This window comes from Catharus ustulatus, chromosome 17 (assembly GCF_009819885.2).
Source record: "Catharus ustulatus isolate bCatUst1 chromosome 17, bCatUst1.pri.v2, whole genome shotgun sequence".
Classification (NCBI taxonomy): domain Eukaryota; kingdom Metazoa; phylum Chordata; class Aves; order Passeriformes; family Turdidae; genus Catharus; species Catharus ustulatus.
Window position 1 is genome coordinate 8,863,495 of NC_046237.1, and position 26,425 is coordinate 8,889,919.

A 26,425-nucleotide genomic window follows, 5' to 3' on the forward strand; every position below is an offset into this window, starting at 1 on the left:
CCTCTCACTGCGCTCAGACGAGACCGGCACCCTCCGCAGCACTTGCTGAGATTCCCTGCGGTGAGGAGAGGGTCAGGAATCCTGTCCTGCCCCTCATACTCCCACATTTTCTTTCTGATGACCCCGATGCAGGGCACAGCTGGCAAGAAAATCCACCCTCGGAGTTCAAACTGGGCAGCTTTTGTGTTTTCTTTCTGACTCTTGAAGCATCCTTAAGGTCCAGCCTGACAGGACACCCAGGGTACAGCCATACGCTCATCGCTTGCTTGCTGGGGCTCACACTTGTGTGAGCCAAGACTTTCCCTCCTGCTTTTCCGCAATTTCCCATGTCTCTGTCCCGCTCCGCACCGCTGACCTTTTGTTTGGTTGTGTTTGCTTATTTTTAATAAAGAAGAAAGAAAAAGAAAAAGGGCTGGGAAATGAGACGGGGGAAGGATGGGGATATGGGAGCCGGGGAAGGGCGGGTTAGGGGATGGAGGCGGTGAAGCGGTGCGGGGCGGAGGAGCTCGGAGGGGCTCGGGGGGGTTGGGGTTGGGGTCCCGCCCACCGGGAGGGCCGATCCCGGGGGATAAAGCGGGAGCGCGGCGCGGGGTGCGGCGATGGGCGCGGGATGGCGGCGCTGGGGGCGCTGGTGAAGAAGGCGTGGAGCGTGCGGAGGTTCGTGGTGCTGCTGTGCGCGCCGCTGGCGCTGGTGCCCATCCTGCTCAGCCTGCCCCCCAAGGTACGGGCACGGGCCCGGGGACACTGCGGGCTGGGGACACCGTTGCGGGGCGGGGGCCACCGCGGGGACACTGCTTCGGCACCGAGGGTGTGGAGCTGTACCCCTGGGACACGGACCGGGGACACAGCACCGGCAGGATTGACTCTCCAGAGAGTCACCCTGCTGCCTGCAGGGCTTGGCCATGGAGGGAGGGGATAGCAGAGTGTGGGCTGCACAGCTTTTGCAACAACTTCAAGTGCGAATGGACAGGGCATCCTGCGGCCACGGCGGGTTTGCAGGGGGAAGAAGGGATAAGATAACGTGAACTTGTGATTGATGTTTCTTATACAGACATTGGGAGGTGGGAGGATGGTATGGTTCAGCATCAGCTCAAGCTCAGTGGCAATAATTAGTGCCTCTTGCTGGTACCCGAGTGCTCTGTAGTTTCTATCAGTGGTGCCCAAATGGCATCTGGGGAAACTGAGGCAAGAGCAGCATCACCCAGGGCAGGGCTAAAGCTGGTCTAGGAGGTGAGTGCCCGGTGCTGAGTTTGCCTGGCACGGCTGGCCCGTCCCCTCAGCCACGGCAGTGGCACAGGGAGCTGCAGAGCTGTCCTGTTTGTGCTGCAGGGCAGACCCCAGTGCTGCCCACACCGCTGTGGGTGACTCCCGGGGCACCTTTGGGGCTGGATCTGAGAAGGCTTTGCGAGGAAGATAAGTGGTGGTTTGTAAATGTGCAAACTCGTCTCCTCCTAAGGTTTGTGCTTTAGCATGTGATGAGCTGCACATAAAGCAATCTGTGGCAAGACTTGGGGGCTGGAGGGTTTTTTTGCTGTCCTACATACACAGCTCTTGTGCACCAGAAACCTCTGAGCCTTGGGTGGAAGTCCATGGGGCGGTGAAGACACTGTGGAATTTTGCTCCATTGACTTCAGCATGAGCAGGATTTCACCCTCATGTTCTGACTCAGATCCATTTGAGAATGACTTTTTTAGACTGGAAAATAAGTAATGATCCGTATGTGGTGAATAAAGAATAATTTAGGTGTTGTAAGGACACAAAGTTGGCCCTTAGTTCTGCCTGTTCAGTGCTTGTCAGGTGAAACCTTGTTTGAGATACAAAATGCACCTGTGAAATTAAAAAAAAATAGATTGACCATTACTTTATTTAGTGACACCATACATTAAAAAAGAATTTTTTAAATTTAATGTCACTTTTTTTCCTCTGTTTTATATTATTGGCTGAGTTGTGAATAGGACTGTGTTAAATGTCTGTCTCAAGGAGCAGAAAACACATTGCCCAACAGGTACTGAATCCCCTTGCGGATTCATAAGTGAGTAGTTACATTTCTACATTCATTTTCAATAGCTGAAAAAATGACTCAAATGTATTTACTAGCATCTTGGTTGACTTTGGCACTTGGTAAAATGGTGAGATAGGATTTTAGATGAACCCAGTGCTGTGGGAAGGGCCTTGATCTAGGTGCTGTCTGTGCTGGTAGAAGTGTTTAGTGTCACCCAGGCTGTACCAGGATTTGGATGTTCAGGAAAGGGATTTCTGTATGTGTACAGAACTGAAAAAGTATCTCTGTGGTGTAATGGTCCTGCTCACACCCACTGAGCTCCTCCAGTGAGCTGGTAGCTCACTCCAGGGTGCAGTCCATGAAGGACCTCATGAACAGGGTGGTCTGATCAATGCTGTTTTATTAAAGGAAAAATGGCATTGGGGAAGTGGAAATGTTTGCAGCTGAGCTGGGCAAAGCAGGGATACAGCTGCGGTGATGGAAGGTGACCCTGGCAGAGCTGGCTGCTCTGCTGCTCACCTTGGGGGTCTGTTCTTCATTCTCCATGGGCTTTAAAGCATCAGAGGTGATGGCCATGACACGGCTGGTACCTGTACTAGTGCCTGGCAAAACCTGGATGCCCACATGAGTGAACCAACGCAACATTTCAGGCACGTCCAGCTCCAGCTTCCCTAAGTTCTCCAGGATTTGGCATGGGGGGAACCTGTAGCTGTTAACTCCTGTCCACAGTTGTATCTGTTCATGTTCAGGGGTCAATGATTCATCCAGGGTTTCAACACTAAACTCTCTCACTTGTTCAACAAGAAAAGAAACTTGCTGTTGCATCAACAGGGGATTAAGTTCTGACGTCTGGAGCTTGCTGACCCCCCGTCCGCAGCCCGAGCCTCAGGGGGAGAGGAAGGAGCAGGTTACACTTCTAACCACAGAGTGAAAACACCGAGGGGGAGGAGCAGGCGAGGGTCAGCAGGCAGGGATCAGGGGTGCCAGAGTGTGGAAGTTGTCCTGGCATGTGATGGCACAGGCAGGGTCAGGCAGGCTGGCCTGGCACGGGGCTGAGCCCAGCGCTCTCCTGGACAGCCAGGTCACCAGAGCTGCTGCAGGTGTCCAGCAGGAACTCAGCTGACCAGGCTGCTGCTGGGGTTACTGGGAGCCTGTCCTTGGGGTTACTGGGAGCCTGTCCTGGACAGGGCATCCAGGGACAGCAGGCGGGGCAGGATGAGCCCCTGTGTGATGTGCGGTCACTGTCACAACCGTGGTGCTGCTGAGTGCATCTGAAACACGGGGCACTGGGCAAGCTGGAGAGCCCTGTGCTCCTGCTGGGGTGCTCAGAATGCTGCCTGGCAGGGTGCAGTAGAAACTGGCAGGGGATGAGAAGTGCTGAGGCTCAGCCTCTGCTGCTCTCAGGATGAACCCTCCCTTGTGAGAATGTGTCTTACAGGCACCTCTGCAGTAATTTCCTGCGGTCAGTGTTAAAAATCTGTTCTTACATCATGTCCCCATTTACCTTCTCCCTACTGGGATGCTTAGCAACTTTAATTTCCCAAAGGATTTCCACCATAAAAACCCATCTCAGCTTTGGTTTCAAGGGCAGCACTTCACTTGGATCTGGAGACTAAGAAATCTTGACTTAAAGCTGATAGAACACAACAGGATGTGGCTTCTTGGATTAGTAGGTCCTTTTTGAATGATACCTTGTGATGTGGGTGCAGTGGGTTTTCCAGTGAAACCTACACTTAAGTGACATCCCCCTGGAAACACAGAAGAGAAAAACCATCCATCAAGTCTGCTCTTGCTTACTGGTGCTGGACTCCAGCATCAAGCTGTGATTAGAGCTCTTGCCAGCTGTCACTCTGCAGTGGATTTTCTTCAGACCCCTGTGTGGGTCCCTTCACAGAGGGATGGTGACAGGGCTGGCACTGCTGCTGCTATATTAAGTGCCCTTGTTTTTAATTGATGGCCTCTGTAGGTGGTGGTTGTGTAGAAGCAGGCTGGTGTAAGTGGTTTTGTCTACAGCCTCCTTTCTGTTAAACAGAGAAATGAAATTTCTGCTTTGTGGGTGCGTTTGCTGACACCTCAGGGTGTGCTCCCCAGGCTGTGTCTGGAACAGTGGTTTGTGTCCCTCACATCAGGCAGCAGAAGGAATTCTGTGTGTGGAGCCAGTTCCCAGGAGCCAGCTGTCTGCACAGGATCTGTGTGTCACCTCACGCTCTGCTTGCTGCTGGAATGGCTGGATATTTGTCCCGTGAGTGGAAGTGGCTGCGACCCCCCTGCTCGGAGGGCTGTGAATGATTGCAAAGAGCTGGGGCAGGGCAGGAGGGGCTGGAGGAACTGTTCTGCTGGAAGGGCCATGGGGGCACTTTTAATGAGCTGTGCAAAGAGCTTGTTCCAACAGCTTCTAATGAACTCAATGTCTACAGCCTCTTGGCTTGGTAACAGCTGAGGCAGCCAAATCTGCTAAAAGGAGCTCTGAGCAGGCAAGGAGGGCCCAGTGCCTTCAGAAAACAGACTTGACTTCCTCGGTGGCCATAGAGCAATTTAAAATTAACTTGGATGTGATGGGTCCTCCTGGTTAGAACAAGGACACTTTAAGATCTTCCAGAAGAAAAATGACATTGCTTTCACTGGAAAGCACAGAGCGTGAAGGGTGTCTTTGTGGGCAGAGAGGTGACAAAGGGGATGGGGGTGGGTTGTCCTGCACACTGGGGGGGAGCTGGATCCTGGCTGGAGAGCAGAGCAGGAGCATGGACAGGCAGGGAACACTCAGAGAACAGCCTGAAAGGAGAAATAAGTGATTGTAGCCTGAATTTACATTTCATACCCAAAGTCTGTCTCTGCAGTGTTTGTTCATGGGGATTTTGGAAGACCAGTTTCACAAAACTGGAAGCCATGGTCAGTTAAAAGATGAGAGAGAGCAAGAACTTCAGTGGGGAAAGAAGGGGAAAATGAAAGTACAGTGATTACATTTACCACATGTGAGCTTCAGTTCAGAGAGAGGGCAAGCCTGGCAAAGAGCAAGTTGGCACTGGGAGAAATGAAAGCAGCAATACTTGGCTTGGGGGAAAGGGAAGTCTTTATTGACAAGAGTCAATATTTATTGGAAAACACGACTGCATATCAAACATGTTTGTCTGATTCCTGCCTGTGTCTGCAATGGTTGACTCAATGGTTGTCAAGGTCTTCTCTAAACTACTTGTTTCTGTGGTTCTATGGAGAGAGATGTGGAAAAATTGAGGAAGAAATCCCTGGGCAGGGTGTTGAGGGTGATGAACACAAATGTTGTAATCTGTTGCCAGGTGGACAGTGCAGAAAAAGCCACATTCAGTGAAGCATTTTTGTTCTATACTGAGCAAAGTTCTGATAGTGCAATCCTAGAGCATAAGATATTGACTGATAATAAATATTTTTACTGTGACAGTAACTAAATAGAAATGTAAAATTACATCTAAACCTGTTTACTTTAAAATCTATACATTCAGACATCTATACAATAATTTTGCAAGAACTGCCTGAAGAGTTTGTTGTGTACCAATAAACTGGGTGTGTTTCTACAAGCCCCTGTACAGATGGAGATCACCAGGGATGCTGACCACATGCCACATAAAAGTGGGAGATCATAATATGTAATTAGCTCAACACAGCTACAGGACTGGCAACCCAGAGCCAAGGTTAATGTGATATTTGTGTGTATGGGACGTGTGAAAGTTGCCAAAAGCAGTGAAGAGTCTATCAGGCTGCTGTTTGTTGAGTTGGTGACTTTTTGCCACACACACTTTATCTGAGCTTCAACTGTCTCATTTTAAAACAGATTTTTTTTTTTTGCCAGCTACAAAATACCTCAAGAAGTTCACATAGAAGTGTTTAATAAGCTTTGTGTCATTTTCCAGAGGAAAATAGATTCCCTGAAGCTCTTGCAGCTTTGTGGCCCTGTGCTACTGGCCCCTTTGTAGCCACTCTGCAAATAGCCAGCAGGAGCAAAATGACTCCACTGGCAGGGAGGCTGGTAAACAGGGCTTGGGTTGTGTCCAGATTACATAATGCTTGCAGGAGCTGGGTTAGTAGAAATCAGATTCACATGTCCATCCTGCTGGAGAACAGGTTGGAGGCTGGTAGCACAGTTACAGCTGGGACATGAGAATACTTGGCACTTTTCTTCTGCTCCAGGTAGTTCTGTATGCCATAAATAGGGTGTTTCTTTGTGATAAATGGGATAAAAGGGCTTGAAAAACTCCAGCCAAAATCTCTCTTGGTATTGCTCTCAAGGTCCTGGAGGAGCTGTCTACCACTCTTTGACCTGGTTACAGGGTGGTTGTAGGGTGGTTATAGGGCAGCCTGTGTGGGCTGATGGGGCTGTGATGACCAGGAGGCATTCAGGGGTTGATGGAGAAAACTCAAAGTTTGGCAGTGCCAAGGCAGGGCTGCTTTGAGAGCTGTGGGCACTGGGTCTGATGGGGAACAAGGTCCAGCTGCAGATCCTGGTGTCCCTTTCAGGCTGGCACTGGGGACTGGGGCTGTGCCTGTGCCTCAGGCTCTGCCTGGCTGAGCCAGCTCGCCTTACCTGACCCACATTCCCTGCCAGAGCCTCCTTTCCCTGGGGCTCCTCATCTGCCCTTCCTGGAGACCCCAGCTCTCTGCCCACAGATCAACCTCGTGGCTTGGCTCCCTCTGCCATAGCCCAGCAGGTCCCCCAGGGTGGAAAATCCCCAGTGCCTCGAGTGCACAAAGACAGGATCTGTGTCTGGAGGGGCAGAGTTCGATCCCAAGGCTCTTGAGCAACAGGAAGAAGAGCTGCTGCAGTCCAGAGCCACAAGTGCTTTCCTGGAAATCATTAAATGGTACAAAATTAACCTGATCACAAGATCCATTTTAAAGTTCATATGTGCCACCATGAACTTTGATAGAATTCTGTTGAAATATATAAATACAGAGCAGCAGGGAGATACAAGAAATAGGAATCTTGACAAGGATGCAGCCGAGGGATCAAAGGACAAACATCATGTGGAGGTCATGGTGTCACACAGAGCAGTGAGTTCAGCTCAGCCTGTCCAGGGGCACCCTTGGCCAAATCCCTAAAGGACCATTCTCCTGGCATTTGTTAGCATTTATTGTTTCTGTACTAACCAAACATATCAAACACCGGGAACATCAATTAATTAACATTTGCAAAATATCTTGAAATTAAAAAGCTTTCAATTTCATATAGAGTTTGGTTCAATTTTATTGATGACTTTTTTTATTTCATTCTGGGGAATGCTTGGTTGAAACTGAAGTTGTGGATTGCTCTTGTTCCTTTTTTGTTCAGTGGTGGTCCGATCTCAAAAGCCTTTTCAATATAGCTGCAGTTTGTCCTCTTTTAGGGTAGAATAAATGGGATAAACAGCACTACAGCTTTCTTCAAGTGGTTTCCTGTTGCTCCATACAGGTTTCAAAAATTCTGGGAAGCCTTTCCCATAGCAGTTCTTTCTGCCCTGTTTCATTTTTACTCCTTGGCTTTTGATCTTGCAGTAAAGAGGAGTTATTAGATTGAAGCTGTGTCTCATTGCAGTGTTTTCCAGAACATTTGCCATACACTGGAGAATAAATATCCATTACTTATAATTAGTTTTCTAAATTATACATCATCTATTTTGTAAAGTCAATTAAAGCCTTCACTGATATGCTGTTGTACCATTGTTAAATATTTTCAGTTGTTCTACCCCTGTAACAGCCAAAGTGTCTTTATTTTGAAGTTGACTTTGATGCAACTTTCCTTACAGGAAACCGAAGAATATTTTGCTAGTGGGAGAAAAAAATTATCTGTACAGTCTTTGGAAATCAAATGAAAAAGAGCTTAATGAGAGCAGAGCTATTTCTTTGCCTATAAAAAGAGCCATAGTAAAGAGGAATTATCAGTTGGCACAGGAATTAAATCACTAATCTAGTGACAGGCACTTTAAAACATGATTATTTAATTTTGTAAAGTTTAGCACTGCCAGGTTGGCCGCTCTGGTCCTGCTGGTTTGGGGGAAGTGAAGCCTGGGGAGCCCATGAGAGCTGCCAGGTGCCAGGGCTGAGCTGAGCCTGAGGGTTTTGCTTCACACACTGTCATATGCCATTTTATTGGCATCTAAAATTAGGTCTGAAAGTGATCTTTAAAGCCAGATCTTGGGCACTTCATGTGAGGAATTGACACTGCTACAATTAATGTGTGAATAAAAAGAGAGTTACACTCAGTTCTGCTGTGTTTGTGTTTCCAAATTCACTGAAGTGCGCCTTGCTAGCAGAACTCCTTGTGAATGCAAGGCCTGGGTACCAAAAGCAAATCAGGAATTCTGTCATTTTGTCCACCTTTCAAACCCTCATTTACAGAGGTAGTGAAAAATAAATCCATGTTGGCTTTGACCTGGTTCAGCCCAGGCCTGCAGGAAATGGCTCACAGGTGAACAGGCAGGTGCTGGCTGTGCTGTACCTGCTCTGGTGCATGGCTGAGCCCTCAAACGATGGGGCTGAGACCACATTATCCCCAAAATGGAGCTCCCACAGTGCCCAGCCCATGCTGCTCCCAGCAGAGCCATCATCTCCCTCTGAGGAGCCCAGACTCAGTCCAGGGGAGGAAGGTCCCAGCAGAGGGACAGAGATGCCTTTGAGTAGCAATTCAACCTGCTCAACAAGCTGGAAAAGTGATAAAATAAATAGTTCTGTGGCTTCCAAGTGATTCTCAGCAGTTATTTATAGTGCTGTGGGCACTCTGCCTGTGCTTGCTGACAATATCCCTGTTCAGCCCTGCCCTGGCTGAGCCCAGCTCTGTGCTGGGCTCTCCCATCCTGGGCTTGGGGCCTCTCTCCTGACTTCCTTCCACTGCTCATTATTTTGGCCGTAGTGACAAATGGCTTTGGTCTGGTTTGTGCCCCTGGGTGGCTGGATGCATTCACTGGTGTGGGGGCACTGGGTTTCTGCCAGCCTGGCCAAGGCCAGGGTGATGCTGGGTGACGCTGCCCGCAGGAAGTGCTGTGACACCAGGGTCCTTGATTTACTGATTTCCGTACGGGCTGGCAGCAGTTCCTGTGGAATAGGCTCTCAGAAATCTCTTGGGAGACTGATCCAAGAGAAAAAACCTTCTGTGTGCTGCCTATTGCTAGTGTGTGGAACATACATCTCCCTAGGCTGTTCTTGCATAGCTGTGCAGAGCATGCTCTGTGGAAGTTGGAGGGAAAGCACAAACATTAAATGTCAGACACCTGAGCATGGTAGCAGAAATGCCATGCCTGATTCAACACTGTGGGACAGTTCCTGGTTTCCAAAGGTTCCTTGGTTGGTGCCTGAGAGCCTGCAGCATGTGGGAAGATCAGGCAATCAAGGAGGATTTGGGTTTTGCTGTGATTTCAGATTGGTCTTGAACCCCTCACACAATGTAGAGGGGAAGATGTTGCACTCGATGGAAATGATTTGGGAGAAGTACTGCATCCTTAAGGGAGTAACTGGAGCATTTTGCTTCTCTGAGTGTGTCCAAGTGACAAGCTGTCTCTGTAATGCCACTCCTCACTCCTCCTCTCCTCTTTGCAGGAAGGAAGATGTCTCTACGTGATCCTGCTGATGGCCCTGTACTGGTGCACGGAGGCGCTGCCCTTGGCTGTGACAGCTCTGCTGCCCATCGTCCTCTTTCCCTTCCTGGGGATCCTCCCATCTAACAAAGTTTGCCCACAGTACTTCCTAGACACCAATTTCCTCTTCCTCAGTGGTTTAATCATGGCCTCGGCCATCGAGGAGTGGAATTTGCACCGCAGGATTGCTCTCCGTGTCCTCATGCTGGTGGGAGTGCAGCCAGCCAGGTGACAGTGGGAGCAGGGTGACATGGGGGTGTCAGTGCTTGGGAAGGGGCTCTGCTGTGCTGCTCCTGCAGTGGGGGCTGTCCACACCCCCTTTCCTCCAGCTTCTTGTGTTTGTTCAGCTGTTTGCCCCTGGAGTGGGGCACAGGGAGAATCCTTTGGTTCAGCCCCATACTTGTGCTCCATGCAGCTTCAGGAGGGTCACAGGAATCCTTTTGGGTGTTGGTTTTATTATCTCTGCAGTGAGCTTTTCCTCCTAATGTGTCAGAACTTGGCAAATTGAAGAAATTCAGCTTTTCCTTTTTTCTCTCTTTCAGACTAATCTTAGGGATGATGTTGACAACGTCTTTCCTGTCCATGTGGTTAAGTAACACTGCCTCCACTGCTATGATGCTTCCAATTGCAAATGCAATTTTAAAAAGCCTCTTTGGGGACAAAGACACATCTAAGGATATGAACAGGGAAAATGAAGAAAGCCAAGGTAATTGAGACAGGGCAGTAGTGTGAGCCAGCTGAGGTCTGCCTTGATGCTCTCAAATCTGCCCCATTTTATTGACTTCACTGGCACAAAAACCATATTCCTTAACTTGCAGCTCGATCTCAGGGCTGGTCCCACTTTACTGCCCACTTTATTCCCATGGTGGAAGAATATTGGCAGAAAACTCCCTTTTATCCTGGCCCTTCCTCAAGTCATGCAGGAGGCAATGCTTAAGAGCGGCCTGGAAACCCAAAAAAAGGTGCTGCCAGCCAACCTGCTCCCCAAAGCTGCTGCTGGCACAGGGTGAAGCCCAGCTGTGTGCTGGTGCTGCTGGGGTTTGCAGGGTGCTGTGGGGATAGCTGGAGCCAGGGAGGGCTGTGGATAGGGCAGGGGGTGAGTGCTGTGTGCTGGCAGGGCACCCAGAGCTGCACACGTGTGTTCTCTTGTTTTCCTGTTTGTTCACCCATGGAAATGGAGCCTGACTGGAGGAGAAAACAAGGACTCAAGGGAAGGCTGGCAGGTTAAATATCTATCTCTAAAGTGCTTTGTGATTTTTTCCATCTCCATGCTGCTGTTTGTCCTGGTTCCTGGGCAGGTTGAGGACAGGTCAGGGGTGAGTGGCCAGGTAAGGCTTTCCTCCAGCCCTCTCTTCACAGGCCATTTACCCCAACTTTGGGCTTCTGGCAGGCAGTGATGAGAAACAGCAAACCAGAAGTGACATCCTGACATCCCCTTTGCAGCTACTGCTGAGAGCTGGAGCAGTCACAGCTTCTTCTGCTTCTTCTTGCACTAATTAGTAACTCATCTGCCTCTGTGATTTAAAAGCAATGGCTTCTCAGTTCCTGCTGAGTCCTAAGGCAGATAAAGGAGTCCCAGAAGAAGGCTCTAACACATGCACATCTAATAAAGACATAATTAATCATTCATCATTGATGCTTAGCAATCATGAGATATTTGCACTGCAGGTTGCTTTATCATGTTTGCTTTATGAATTTTTGACTGTTCACATCTATTAAAATCAACCCTCCTGATTTCTTTGCTATAATTTCCTGTTCTGTGTTTTGTCAATCTGCTTTTAACCTTTTTGTCCCCAGCCGTTGAAACTGACTGTGTAGTTGTGGCTGTAAATACAGTAGAGTTTAGGAATACACAAAAGGAAGATTCCTCCTCTTGTCCTAGACCCTGTTAAGCACAGAATTAACATCCTTGGCTCACAACACTTGCAGTGGTAAGAGAAACCAGACAAGGCAAGGGAGGGGCATGCAGGTAGAGAAATGAATAAAGTGATGCTTTGCAAATATCATGTGATGGTGTGATGATGGTTTGGTTTTTGCTTTTTTTTCTTTGAGATAAAGGCTTTTGCAAGTTATTTATGATACAACTGAAGGAGGAATCACCTGGAAAATGTACAATTTTTTGTACATCAAAATCTGTATTTTCATGCAGTCTTTTTATTTGAACTTTAGTGTCCCAAGGTAGACTCATCCTTTTCTGTAACTTCTGAATGGATGAGAAAAGCTGAGTTCCTTGAAGGAAACCTTAAACCTGAAATCAGTCAAAAGTGATGAATCTGATGTTACACTTAGGAGTGGAGATGTATAATGAGAAAAAGGTATACTCGTGAATTTCATAATTTATTAAATGTTTATAATCTGAATTGTGATCTGTGCTCAAAAAAAAGACAGATTAATTTGTGAAGGGAACTGTATGTGCAAGAGAACTTGTACAATGGTATTTGGTAAGATTGACTTGCCAATTGACTTGGTTTCATAGCACTGTGGTAGTCCATGAGGCTAAAAAATATTTAGGTGGTTAAAAATAACAATTAAAAATATAATAAAGAATATGTGACATTTCAAAGCATTTAATTTACAGCAAAAAAATCTCAGCAAGTGTATGAAACCAGTTTTGTGTAGGACTTTGCTCATGGTGCCTGAATTTAAGTGATCTCTGATCAGGTGGTGACACTTTTTTCTTGATGAGAGAATCTCAAGCTTTTGATCACTTATGTCCATGCTCGACCATGTGGGCAGCATGTTATAGATCAGCAAATATTTACATTCTTGTGTCATTGACAGCTAAAACTGGGTGTAATAATTTGTTCATTTTCACACACTTGGCTTCTGATGCAGGAGAGCAGGTAGTGAAGTTGGGTGGCTGAAGTCCCAGCTGGTTCTGGTGGATCAAAGCAGGGTTATAAATTTAACACCAACAGACATTTTTCAGCTTCTAGAACTTTCCTTTTGGAGGTGGGCCCTGCAATTCTGTCTGACATCTCCAGAAATAGGTGTGTGACAAGCTGGAAGCTGCTGTGCCTGACCTCTCTCCTGCTTCTGCCCACTAACCCATCATTGGCAATATTTCACTTCTCTGAGCACATTAAATACCTCCCTGTAAAAATCACAAGAAAATATTTCCATTCTTCTTTTCCTTCATAGAGAATATTCTGCAAATTCAAGATACACTGCATTCAGTGCTTGAGGTGTAACTGGGTCACAGACAGGGAGTTATGTCTCTAAAGGGGTGGGTGGGAAATGTGCATTTTTGGACACTGCTGCCTGGTTTGACTGCCTAATCCCAGGCAATGCTGGCAGGTAGTGGGCACAGCACTGTGCCTGCATCCCTCAGTAGGTGAAAATACTCCTTTTCATGTCTTCTTAACCTTTTAGACACAGTAAAAATCTCATTGAAGCAAAAATTCTCTAGGAAAAGCATTCCTACCTCTAGGATATATGAGGTATTTTGGTGAAATGGCCACAGAATCCTCATACTGCTCTGGGATAGGTGTGTACAGCTGGGTCCAAGCTCTGTTGTCTTTGGTCTCCTCTGACTTATGGACCCGTAATAATCTTCAATTCCTTTTTTACAAGTTTCATAGGAAGAACTCTGCAGCATGCCTGGCTTTCCTTTGCATGGTTATCTTTGCAATCCTTCCTTGAAAGATAACTCACAGATGGTCCTGCCCAGTTGGGCTGATAGTCTGAGCTTAGTAGGGGAAAAAAAATAAAAAATGTTGAGGTAGAATGAAATGTTTTTGCAGAGGCAGGACTGGGCTTCAGTGGGACAGAAGTGTTCGAGCCTTTGGGCTAAATCCATTGAGGGATCAACAGTCCACCGTGGGTTAATATTCATCCTTCTAATTACATCCTTCATCGTGGCAAGGTTGGGATGAAAGCTCAGCATGTGTGTGCCCAAGCCAATTAACTCCAATTCAGTAAATTAGCAATGTGTAAAACATGACATTGCAGAATCCTTGGTTCACTGAGCTGCAGGGAGCACAGTGCCTTTGGTGCACACGTGAGCCATGCACAGACTTTGACCACTGGCTTCTCTCCATGCTCTGGATCCCTAGGTCATGTTGGGTGCAAGGGAATTGGCTTTTGGGCTAAGCAGGGGTGCAAGGAAATGTGGGGAGTGGCAGTAGGAGGAGTTGGGCTCTCTCTGTAGCTGTCTGCAGAGCACAGGGAAGGGCAGGCACACAAAACCACGCAGAGAGGACAAGGAAAGGCAGCAGAGCCAGCAGGGGTGGGAAAGCCTGCCTGGGCTGAAGGGGGATAAAACTCACAAGTGCTCCAGTCCTGTGAGGAATGTGGGAAATGGAGCTTGGTAGCACATCTCCCAACCTCAAATGCCACGAGCCTTAATGTCAGGTCTGCTAACAGAGAGTGATTGTTTGGCATTTCCATTTTTTGATTTCTGACTCCTCCCGTGGGTTGGTGTGGTCAAGTGGTGTGCAGCTCCCAGTTTACTGGGACTGGCTGCTCAGCCTGAAGGATCTGTCATTTGTGGAGAGGATGATGGGCTTGGAATGGTCCTGCCTGTCAGGGTGGCTTTTGGAGGGCCTGGTACAAAACCTAATCCCCAAATGTGTCTCACTCTTGTATTTAAAGAAGGAATCACAGCCTTATAGTGACTGCACTAGTTGTCTGCAGGGTGTAAAGTTCTCACCCCATGGGAATGAAGCTCAGGGGCAGGAAATGTTCCTGCTGTGCCTTGGGGAACCTGCCTTACAGACAGAACATGCCCTAACAGCCTTTATTCCTATGAATGACTTATGGTTAATGCTCCCCCAAGAAAACCCATCCCAAACCTGTAACTTGGTAAGGGATGTGCTGGAAGTCTTGGCTGTGTTAGAAGATCCCAAAGGCCCAAAGCTGTAAAGGAACCAAGTGCCTGGGTGTTGGAGGAGAGGCTGGGTGCTGTGGTGGGGCTGGAGGAGATGGGCTCCTTCATCCCTGCCAGGTGCTCCTGACCCATCCCCTTGGTGTGAGCTCATCCTTCATTTGCACAGCCCTCCTCTACAATGGTAGTTGCTTCCTCTGTCCCTCTGTTGGGTTCAAGGAGAATTTTCTAGATGCTTTGAACTGTTTTAAAGTCCTCATCTTTCTTTTTCAGCATGTTTACAGCAGAATAAACTTTACACTGTACCAACTGAGATGCAGTTTCTGGCAAGTACTGAGGAGTAAGTTAATTATAAAGTTTGTATTAGAGAGTTGAGAGAGAATTATCCCCTGAGCTAGACCAAGTGTTAGGAATTTGAAATTCAATCATTGCAATGTTATGATTATACCAAACATCCCAGTCACTAGCAGCCTGATGATAAAACCCCTCCTCTGTGTGTCCAGCATCCCTCTGCATGTCCACATCATTCCAGAGGTTTTTTTTCAGCCACTCTGAAATCACAGCCAGAGGTGTGTCCTGCTGGGGGTTTGTGCCTTGGTTCTCTCAGGAACATCAAATGTAAAACCCCCAGGATGTACACACTGGCGATGCTCCTGCTTTGGTAACAAGGACTGGAGGCAGCATCTTTGCAGGAACACAGGAACAGATGTGTCTTTCCTCAAACCTGTCAAATTTTAGTTCTTTTTCCTTTTGGCAGTCCAGTGGACTGAATGCTCAGTGTTAGAAGGTGCTGAGGGGCTGGGCAAGGCACGGGCACCCCCAGCTCCATGAGGGGTCTGGGGGTGCTCTGTCCTCTGTCCTGTGTGGCACTTCACCAGCAGACCCCTCTGCAGCCCTGAGCTGCTAAAGGTGTCCTTGAGCACCCTGCAACCTTGCATTTCTAAAAACTGGGAATTTTCCTTCTGTCAAGGCTCTGAAGTGGTTGCACTGTATTCAAACCAGGGCTTTCACCGGATTCTCTTTTGGGCTATTTTAAAGCAAAGATCTGGCGGAGGAGAAGGAGCTTTCCAGTGATGCTCTCTCAGACTTAAAGAAGGAGGAGGAATACAAAACAAACATATGGAAAGGTTTCCTCATCTCAATCCCATATGCAGCCAGCATTGGAGGTACAGCAACGCTGACAGGAACTGCACCAAACCTCATCCTGCTGGGCCAGCTGAAGAGGTAAGGGAGGCTGATCCTTGCAAATCCTGCAAGACAGAGACACCTTCTGCACCCCTGTAGGAAATTCCTTTCTGTGCTGAGTGCTGCTTTGGAAAATTCATGCCCTTCCAGAATGTTTTGGGAATGAGAGCAGGGAGTGCCCCAGCCTTAGACTGAACCAGCAGGTTTGCAGCAGAGCCAGGCAGGCTGCAGCCAAACTGGAGCATGTGTGCTTCACCTCACTGATGCTTTAAATCCCACTGAGTGTAATGGGACTTGACTCCACGCCTACAATTAACCTGGTGGCTGTTTGGATGAAGCACACTGTGTAGTGCTTTGTGAGCAATTATAGCTACTGCTGTGTGGGAGAAAGAAAAATAATGAACCCACTACTTCTGGCCTGTTTTCTTAGCCATAAAAGATTCCTCCTATATGCACAGGAGCAGAGATTTGTGCCAGCCCAGGTGCCCACAGGTATTTCTTACTTCTACTGACCTCTACAAGAAGTTCATACAGCCTGTCCTGGGCACTGCAGCCTCCCTATGAGGTTCATGTCCAGACTCCCCAGCAGTTTCTGGAGCAGGATTTAATCCTGGGTGTTCAGGAGTATCTTTGTATGAAGGAATTGGCCATGTGGAGAAGATTCCAGATGTTTGCTTGCAGGCACAGCTGGGCTGGGTGAGATGGGGTGGCAAGGTGGCCTGGGAGCTGTCCCAGCACAACTCTCCTCACACTTCTTCTGTGCACATAACTCCAAGGCATGCACAGGGATGGTTTTTAAATGCACAGGGGCAGGTTTGTGGGACATTTCACTGCTGATTTCAGATGCTTGTTTACCCGTGGATGGAAGGGTTGCTTTCCCATCGTGCATTAACTTGATTTTTCCCGTTTGCTTAGTTATTTTCCAGAATGTGATGTGGTGAACTTTGGTTCTTGGTTTATGTTTGCATTTCCTTTAATGCTGATTTTTCTTCTCATGGGATGGCTATGGATCTCCATCCTGTATGGAGGAATTAACCTGAGGTAGGTTGATATTCACTATACATATATGTACTCTGGTTATGTCAGCTTTATTAAATACTTGTTCATCATGCTTCTCATCCTAAATCTACTGATATCACCCAGGACCATCTCCTGAAAAGTTGGGGAATTTACAACTAACTCAAGCAGGCCCATCCCATAACAAGTCATCTGTTTTTAAAAAGCTGATATACAACAGGAAGGGTTTAAAGGTGTAATAGTTACCTGTACTTCATCCAACTGGAATATGTACAGAGTATGTATTGTATTCATTCAGTTAAACGTGTAATTTTTAAAAGTTGTTGTTTACCTTGGCCTGTGGAGGGCAAATGGCAGATTTTTTAATGACAGAAGGAAAAGCAGGATCTAGCTTTGAAGACTGTGACAAAATCTTAGTTCCCCATAAAAGAGACAGGATTTCTTCTTGGGGCAAAAACCTGGGTTTGGAACAGATTACCTCACAACAGGGCTTAATTTTACAACAACATGTTAATCTGTAACTGAGAATAACATGTTTTTGCAGTAAATCTTTGCTGGACACATGCAAGCCCTTGGTGTGCACAGCCTGAAGCGATTGCAGCACTGCTCTCTGCTCATGGGGAGCCCTTCTTCCCCTCCACACTCTCACAAGTGACAGCAACAAACCAGAGCCTTGCTTCCTCCAGGGACCATACAGAATTTGTGATATTTAGAAAAGCTTTCAATTGTTGTTTTGACTTTAAAATGCAAATGTGGGGAGAAGGGAAAAAAGAGAACAGGTGTCCAAATATTTACATTGTCTCAGACATAGGGAAAAAAAAGATCAATGGGAAAGTTTTAATCCAGAAAATGCCAAAGGCTTGTCCTTGACTTGCTGGTGGGGTTTCTCAGGAGGCTCTGTGTGCTGCTGTGTGAGGCTTGGCTGGCTCCATGCTGAGAGCTGTGCTGCTCACACCGTGTGCCAGGGCTGTGTGCACCCAGCCTGAATCCCCTGCCCTGGGGAGGGCTGGCATGGCACAGCCCCTCAGGTGAGGGCACAGCAAAGCCCTGCAAGGCAGAGCTGCTGTGCTGCTCAGGGAACGTGCTGCTCTGTGTTTGCTTTGGCTCCTGGCTGTGCTGGGAGAGCTGGGCCAGCTCAGATAGCAGAACTCCCCGTGCTGGGAGTGCAGGAGACCTGCAAAGCTCCACAAGCACAGCCAAGGCTCCACAGGAGCCTCGTGGGATGCCTGGGCTGGAACTGCTTGGGGATTGTGGCTGGACCTTCTCCTTGGTGTCTGCAGGCAGGTGACTCTGGCTTTGCTTGAATCCAACAGGCATTAAAAGGATGAGGTATGGGCTGGCTGAGCTGAGGCTGCTGTTAATAACACCTCCCAAAAACCAATAAATTAAAGGGTCAGGAACTTGAAGTGCAGGAGCTTCTGAATGATCAACCATTCTGAATTATCAACTATTCATCTTTATAGAACATCCAGCCACTACATCCCTTTGAAACAATAAATGAATTAAGGAAGGGCAGGGACCATGGGGATGGGCAGATGAGTCTGATACAGGAATTTGGGGTTCTAGGTTTAATCAAGCTCACAGGCAGTGTTAGAAACCACCTTCAGGGTCATGGGATGTGATGGGAGATGAAGTGCAAGATATGAATATATCATTTGTATGCACATGCTGCAAAGGAGCAAACTGTGTGCAGTCAGTGCAGCCAGGCTAAGAGGCTTAGCCAGGGGCACATTAACATTCCCAGCCACTTAGAAATTCCTCACATTTTTGGTGATCCTCAGCAGCATCCTGGGATCACCCAGGAAATTACAAGTGACTTGAAAAATGAAGGGACAGATTAATTTTCTGTGTCACCCTACTCCTAGTCATTCTGCCCAAGTAGGTAACTTGCTTGGAAGGAAGACAAGGAAATCCTGCAATGTTGGAACTTTCATTTGGCAATCACAGCCTGTGCTGGAGGAAACAGTTCAGAATATAAATGAGAGGAAACTTCCTTACCTCTGCAGGGTCTCTTTTGTATGTATTCAGAGACAAAGGACATATAAATTTATTACCTTTATCTCAGCAGAGATTTTCATTGTTAGTCTTCATAACCTGAAGATGACACAAACTGAGCTGCCAGAGATGTGCAGCTCTGTGAACCTTGAAGAGCAGGTGCTGGAGAAGGACACTGAGTCCTGCATGTGCTGCATAGAGAATGCATTATTTCCTATGTGTCACTTAGGTCAGAGGCATGTAAAAATGCATGTAAAAATGTAATTGTGTTTCTTGGCAGGGGCTGGAAAACAAAAAAGTCAAATATAAGAGTGGATGCAGAAGCCCGAGCCAAGGAGGTGATAAAGGAGGACTATCAGAAACTGGGTCCAACAAAGTGAGTTGTACAGTTGGAATAGAAATGAGAAAGAAAATAAGTGGGTTTGGAAATATCCTGTTTTAAGAGTGGAGAACTGTGGGGAATGGAGCTTTTAAAAGAAAATTATACCTATATTTCTACTCAGTCTCTTTGTAACCTGCTGAACTTTGGTTTTTGCATGCTCCAACCTCCTCACCTTTGCTAGTGTGAATAATTGCAAACAGCAGCTTGCACTCAAATCTTCTGAAGAACAACATTCCTGTTATAGAGGCAATTCATGCTGGGTTGTTTAATTAGTCTTGATGATTTTCCTACTCCAGGAACAAACCCAGTTCTGTGTGTGTTAGGTGCTAACCAACACAGGCTGGATTTCAAAGGTTTGTCCTGCAAAGCAGGAGGCATTTGCTGAGAAGGCTGGTGAATCACATTATGGATATGAATCCTATGGATTGTGGATATACTTTAAGAAGTCTTAAAGCTCAGAGAAAGTATACAGAAAGAAGTCAGATCCATGCCATGGAACAAATAATTTTTTCTGAATAATTCCCTCAACTATGCTAGTCAAGTGAGGAAAGTAAAAACTGGTACAAACTGCCATGATGGGGATTACATTTTTGAGGAAGGCACCAGCAGAAAGAAAGATGAGTTTTAGACTTCTGAGAAATGCCAAAAAAAGGGGGAAGCAGGAAAAGCTGAGTATCTCCAGAAATCCAACCATCCACTGATATTTTGGGCAGCCAGGGCTACTGAAGATCATTGAAACTGTCGGGTTTATCTTTAAATGGTTTGTGCTTCTCCATCTGTAAAATAATATTTTCATAGTCAGGGCAATGCTGTGAATATCCAGCGATGTTTGTGTCGTGCTATCGACATTGTAATTATTTCTGTTGTGTGCAACATGGAGTGGTTCTTCAAAGACAGCTCTCTGTGCCTGTGCTGTAAATGAAAGAAATTGGTTTATTTGTTCCATTCAGTACATTATCGAGCAGCCTGCAAAATGTCTCTGAAAGAATCAAAGTCCCACTTTGAGATCTAGGAGTGGGAAAGTGCATTAAGCTGAGCTCTACCAATTTGATTAGCAGCCCCATAACTAAAAATCAGCTCAAGCAGCCTCTTCCCAAGGGTTTATATGCCCTTGCTTGTGCTCAGAGAGATTTTAAATAGAATTTTGAGGTCTCATGTTAAACTTTGGTTAAACCTTAACTCCACTGGATACTTAGTGGATGATATTGCCTTTTACCCTGCTGTTTGTCATGTGTCCAAGGGACAGTGTTTAGATTCTGACCTTGGAGGAATTTGTTCCTGCTGTCTCATGTATGATTTGAATCTCAATCATCCTTTTGTATTGCTTGAGCTGCAGTGCCACCATCCCTGGCTGCCGTCCTGCAGGGACAAGGTCAGAGGAATGACCATGAGGAGCTGCTTGGCCCTTCCTCTCTGCCACACCCAGAGGGTCAACCTTGCATCCAGCTCTTGTGGCATTCCTGATCCCCATCTTGCCTCTCCTGAGTGTCTTCCAACAAGAGAGAATTGCTGGCAAACAGCAGTATGTGCAAATAGATTCACAATCTGTTCCAATGTTTCACTGCAGCTGTTTTTAGAAAATCAGCCTCACTTCTCAGCCAAGATGCTGCAGCAGGAGCTGGGTACTTGTCCTAGCTTGGATCCACCCCTTCAGCACATCAGCATTTTAACCTAATTTCTTTTCATTTCAGGTTTGCAGAACAGGCAATTTTCTTCTTCTTCTGCGTGTTTGCAATCATGCTGTTCTCCAGGGATCCCAAATTCATTCCAGGTTGGGCCAGCTTGTTTGCACCAGGGTAAGACTTTATTTTCATTCCACTCTGCCATTTTGCAGGAACATTTCCAAGTCATTGACATTCTTGAGTTTCTGATTGTGTTGCTTAACACTATTACTCAGGTTTCCTGGGATAAATTAACTGAGCATCAATAGCAGAGTCAATGTTGCTTTTTCCCTCTCCTAGAGGAGGTGCATGAAGCCAGTGAGAAGCTGTGATGTGTCTGAGGCCATCCCTAGGGTTTCATGCAGGGAATGCTGTTTTTAGCTATATTTACATGGGAATACTGAGTTCTTTAGGCAAATCACTGATTTCACCAGGGTCTGAAGACTGAAGAGAGATGGCAGGAGCTGATTCTGAGTGCTACCCTGTCTGTTTGCCAAGTTTGTGCCCCCTGTGACAACCATACCTTGTGGAGATGAATAGATTCAGCAGTTAGGGAATGCTACAGCTCAGAGAGGGTGTTGTTATTTCTTAAAAGAAGAGACCATCATTGTTTTATGGCTTTTTCCCAAATAAAATCCTAGTTTGAGAAATGTTTCCTCAATATAACAAAGTAGTTGTGGACCTTTTCCTCATCAGTTAATAACTCCTTAAATCTAATACATATTGAAGCTTTTTACTGGATGGAGCCTGCCCTTCACCTGAGAGTTTGAGCATTTTGCAAAGAGCTCATATAAATAAGATGGTTTGGGCTCTGTCTCTCCCTGCAACAGGCTAGAAAACTTACTTTTAATTCTGCAATCAGAAAACCAGAACATGAGTGTGGAGGGGATTAGATCTTGGTTTTTACTTTTGTAGGGCAGCTTTTCTGGGGGGTTCACAGCCCATGGTGGAAATGGAGCTCAGCAGGGAATTAAAAAAAGAAAACTGTGAACAACAAGCATTGTACAAACCTTATGGAAACTTGTAATCTTCTTTGGTAAATCCCTCAAGTTCTCATAAACTTTGTAATTCTACAGGCTTGTGCTTCTTACAAGTGTTTCTGCTGCTTTTGGACAGGTTTATCTCAGATGCAGTTACGGGAATCACCATTGTGATTATACTGTTCTTCTTCCCTTCACAAAAGCCTTCCTTCAGGTGGTGGTTTGACTTGAAAGGTGAGTAGGACACCCCTCCAGGGAGGGACTCTGTGCTTGCCTGTGTCCTGGCAGGGCAGGCAAGGGACAAGCAGCAATTCCCTCCCCCTGCGGGCTGTGTGGAGCAGTGTGGCATGAAGGTGCCATTTGACCCTAAAGAGGATTTTGTTGCTGTTTGGTTGTTTTTTTTTCTGAAGTACCAGCAGAGGTTCAGCAGTCACTGCCCTGCTGCTGGGGGCAGGAATGACTCAGGTGCTCGTGTAGCTGCCAGGGTTGATGCCACAGTGGGATGAAGTGACCTGAAATGGGTGTTCATGACCCCATTTGATGGTGGAACATTGGTGTCTGACTTCCCAACAGCTCCTGCCCTTTGAGGGGAGCACGGACCTCTGAGAGGGCAGAGCTGGGCTGGTTGTCCATTCTCAGATGCCCTTCCTCAGTTTCTAGAATCATTTAGAATTTGAACTCCCAAAGCTCAAACTCTCCAGCAGGTTTTGAAGTCTTGGGTCAGTCTTCTTGAGTAGCAATGAAATACAAATTTTAGTTGATAAACAGCTTGGAATAAGAGATGATCTGAATGTGGAGAAGTAGCTGATGAAGGCCCTTTGTGGATGGTGGAGCATTGCCTGGGGTCTGTGGGAACAGAATAGCAGCTGCTCTGAGTCATGCACATTTGTTGTGTTGTCCATACACAGGAGGATGTTTAATCAGACCTCCTGTGGATAAAATATGTGCTCTCTTTCAACAGAAAATTTCAGCCCCATTAGTGCATCTTTCCGTACAACAGAGCTCACTTTATCATGTATTAAGAAATGGCTTTTGGGGGAGATGAGCTCTCCACTGAAAAACTCACTGGCTGTTGAATGATAAATGGAAAATTAATTACATCTTTGTAATTCAAATGGCAGGAAATTTCCTCCTTATATGGACCCCCATCTGTTTATGTGTATTGCAGAGAGAAAATTAACCCGATATTAAATATTAAATCAAGAAAGCCTCAAAGGAAACTTTATTGATAGATTTTTTTATTTTTAGGTTTTTTTTTTACACCTGACACTAAGCTAAATGTCCCTTTAGCTGGCTAACTCAAGACCCTCCATGTGTGTATTTGATCAGCAGCTCCTGGTCAGTGAGCTCCAGCACTGCTGTCAGACTCATGAGATCACTCAGTCAGGCCATGAGTGATGCTCCTCTTCGGGTGGGGGTTTGACACAGGCCTTTCCTCTCTGTCCAGCACCAAACACAGAGACCCAGCCCTTGCTGACGTGGAGGAAGGCCCAGGAGACGGTGCCCTGGAACATCATCCTGCTGCTCGGAGGAGGCTTTGCCATGGCCAAGGGCTGTGAGGTGAGGCCCATGTGGCATCAGCCTGCCCAGCAGGGCTGGGTTACATCAGGGTGTCACTTGGCATTCTCATTTGGCTTTGGAAAACTTGTATTAATGGAGTCATCACACTCACAGGACATATTTCTCAACTCCAAGTGATAGCAACACACAGCAGATAACTAAGGGGGCTACAGCTCCTTGCAGGCTGCTTGCTGTGAGACACCCTGAGGACAGGTTCTAGGAGAGCACCAGGTCCCCAAGGGATGCAGGAGGATGATTGCTGTTTTCACTCTCCCCTTCTGCAGGAGTCTGGCTTGTCAGTGTGGATAGGAGGCCGCCTGCATCCCCTGGAGGGTGTGCCACCTCCCGTGGCCGTCATCCTCATCACGGTTGTCATCGCCTTGTTCACGGAGTTTGCCAGCAACACTGCCACTATTATCATCTTCCTGCCTGTCTTGGCAGAGCTGGTAAGGTCCTGGCAAGACCAGCTCATCCTCTGCCCCTCCTTGCCCTGCCCCTGGGGTGGGCAGGTTTGTGTTGGCTCTGTGCTGGGACAGGCACTGGGTGATTTTCCTGCTCCTGGGCTTCAGGCTCCTCAAAACCCTTGGGAGCAACAGGTCCTGTAGCATAACATGGGCACTGAAGGACAATAATCCTTCTTTGTTGGGAGAGATGTGACTGTTTATCTCAGAGTGTGGGATAGGCCTGTGCACAGTGCACTGGATATTTGCATCCTTTGGTTCATCTGTTGGCAGCTTGAATCCCCAAGGTCCAATTTCTGTTCCTTTCTGGTTTTCCAGGCCATTCGTCTGAAAGTAAATCCCCTCTATTTAATGATACCAGGAACTATAGGATGCTCCTATGCATTCATGTTGCCAGTCTCAACACCTCCCAACTCAATTGCTTTTTCCTCTGGACATTTGATGGTCAAGGATATGGTAAGTTCCTTTAAATGCATAAAATTATGAAAACAATCAGCCTGAGTGTTCAAAGAAGGGACTTTTCTGTATTTTTTCAATATGTAGTAAAATGAGAAGACAGAGGTCTGATACTGTTCTCAACAATGTTTGAAGGCACAGGATGGAAGGAGCTTGTATGAAGTTGAAATTTGGAGCCACCATGGCTCCAAGTGGTGACAAAAGTGGTCTTGAATGGGGTCAGCATCCCCCAGCCCCTTGTCCTGTTCCTCTGGTGTCAGCAGCTCAACTCTCACAGGTTTCTGGATGCAGGAAAATTTCCCCAGCTCAGTGAAATAAATCTTATGAGTAAAATTAGGCTTAGTCCCAGTTCCTGCTCACATTCCTGAGGCTAAACAGATGTTAATGTTTTTGATGGATCAAAGCTTGGTAAGCAGCTGCAGAATGGCCTTTGTGGCTTTAAGCCTGCTTAAAATGTTGCTAATATTAAAAGCAATTAAGCCTTCCATTTTTATAATGTTTGCATTCAAATAACTTCGTGCTTCACATGCTGTAGATGTCCAGTCTAAACTCAACAGCTGTCTTTGTATTTCTTTTGTAGGCAAGAACTGGGTTGCTCATGAATCTTATGGGAGTTCTGCTTCTTAGCTTGGCTATGAACACATGGGCCAAGAGCATCTTCCAGCTGGGGACCTTCCCTGCATGGGCCAACATCCATGCAGAAAATGCCACCTCACTTGTGACAGCTGTAGAAAATGTCACTTTAAGTGCACTAAATAAAATATGAACAAAGCCACCCCCGGGGAAGGACTCACTCACTTAGGACTGGGGCACTGGAATCGTCAGAGTTTGCACAGGAGGAAAAGCCACGTGGCCACTCACACTGAGTGGGACCTTCTGGTTTAATTTTATTTTTAGAAATTCTGGCCAGTGTCACAACATCCATTTGTTATTTTCTCTGGAGATCTTTCCCCACCTTTTGCAGGTACAAATCCAACTCTCCCAGAGTCCTTCTGTCACAGGTGGTTGTTAACTGGACAACCTGTCAGCATGGAGCATCTTTGGGTAGATGCCTGTCCCCCCATGAGAGCTGACGAGCCTTGCTGCTCTAGCTTCTGATACCCTACCTCGTTTTGGAAAGCAGCCCTGGCAACAGGGTGGAGGCAACTGGATTATTTATGTGCAACCCAACGTGAGTGAGTGTATCAGAATCTGGCCGGGGAGAAGGCCGGGTGCTTCTGGCAGGGTGTGAGGCTGGGGTCCCATTGCCATCTCATGGGTGATTCTCTCATGGAGGATGGAGAGTATTTCTTCAGGTTGGTGTGTGAAGGGGTGACTCAGGAGATGTGTCAGCAGGACTCGGTGCATTGCTCCATGCTTTGGAAGCTGGGAGGCCACAGTTTGTTTCCAAACATGTTCAATGTTTTGAAAACCCGGGACAGCGATTGCTGCCTGGTTCTTTGCACTGAGTACAGGGATGGGGGTTTGGGACCAAATTAATTTCTGACGTAACTTTGGACATGGTGGTGTTTCACCGCTGGTAACTGTGGCCAATCTTAGGTTTGTGAGATTGACTCACTCACAAATGACCCACTGAGTCACAGGTCAGTGGACAAGTTGCATTGGAATATTATTGACATTTCTTAAAAATAGGCTTTGATTCTTGACGTCTTTTTTAAATCAGATTGCTTGGGTACTTTCAATGAAAGCATTGCAAATTGACAGTGATTTTAATCACCATTTTATCCGATTATTTTTATTTTATTTTCTGTAAGAATATAAACTATTAAACTTAAATCATCAGTCATTGAAATAGATGATTGAATGATAAAGGATCTGATTCTTGCTTTATGGAAGGTGAGTGTCTGGATCCCTGTGCTGGGACCAGTTTCTCTGACAATGTAAACTGGTGGAGCTGAGCTGGCCTGGGGGAGGGTTCCAGTGCATCCCCCTGCTCCTGTGTTGCTGATAACCCCAGGGCCAGGTGGGAGGGCTGGCAGGGAGATGTTCCCCAGCCACAGCTGCTGCTGCAGGGGTGACCCTGTGGGGGTTGCCTTGGGGTGATGTGGCAGGTGGGAACTCGAGGGGTTTGAACCACTGAAATCGCCAAAACCAATTGAATGTGGAACTTTGATCAATCAAGTTTAAAAAAAAATTCCTTAATGTTCCAACAAAATCCTTAATGATTGTGGAAAACTTAAAATAAAGCACGTTGGTTAGCACATCACATGGTCCTGTTTGCTCTGTAGTTTGAGGGGAGAAAAGCAAAGCTGAGCCTCCCCTGCTCCCCCTTCATCCCTGATTTGGGCAGTGGCTCCCCAGGAGGAGCAGGAGGGCAGTGCAGT

At 46.8% G+C, this 26,425-nt stretch overlaps 1 protein-coding gene across 1 annotated transcript; it reads left to right on the forward strand.

Annotated features, from left to right (window-relative positions):
- The first annotated feature begins 588 nt into the window (after window positions 1–588).
- Window positions 589–26,304, forward strand: SLC13A3 (solute carrier family 13 member 3). Its single transcript, XM_033074712.1, has 13 exons — window positions 589–721; window positions 9,542–9,807; window positions 10,122–10,285; window positions 14,678–14,744; window positions 15,443–15,628; window positions 16,505–16,630; window positions 18,882–18,977; window positions 20,675–20,779; window positions 21,761–21,858; window positions 23,072–23,184; window positions 23,469–23,630; window positions 23,964–24,101; window positions 24,682–26,304. The coding sequence occupies exons 1-13, from the start codon at window positions 611–613 to the stop codon at window positions 24,865–24,867; spliced, it is 1,818 nt and encodes a 605-aa protein (XP_032930603.1). The 5' UTR covers window positions 589–610; the 3' UTR covers window positions 24,868–26,304.
- Window positions 26,305–26,425: the final 121 nt, after the last annotated feature.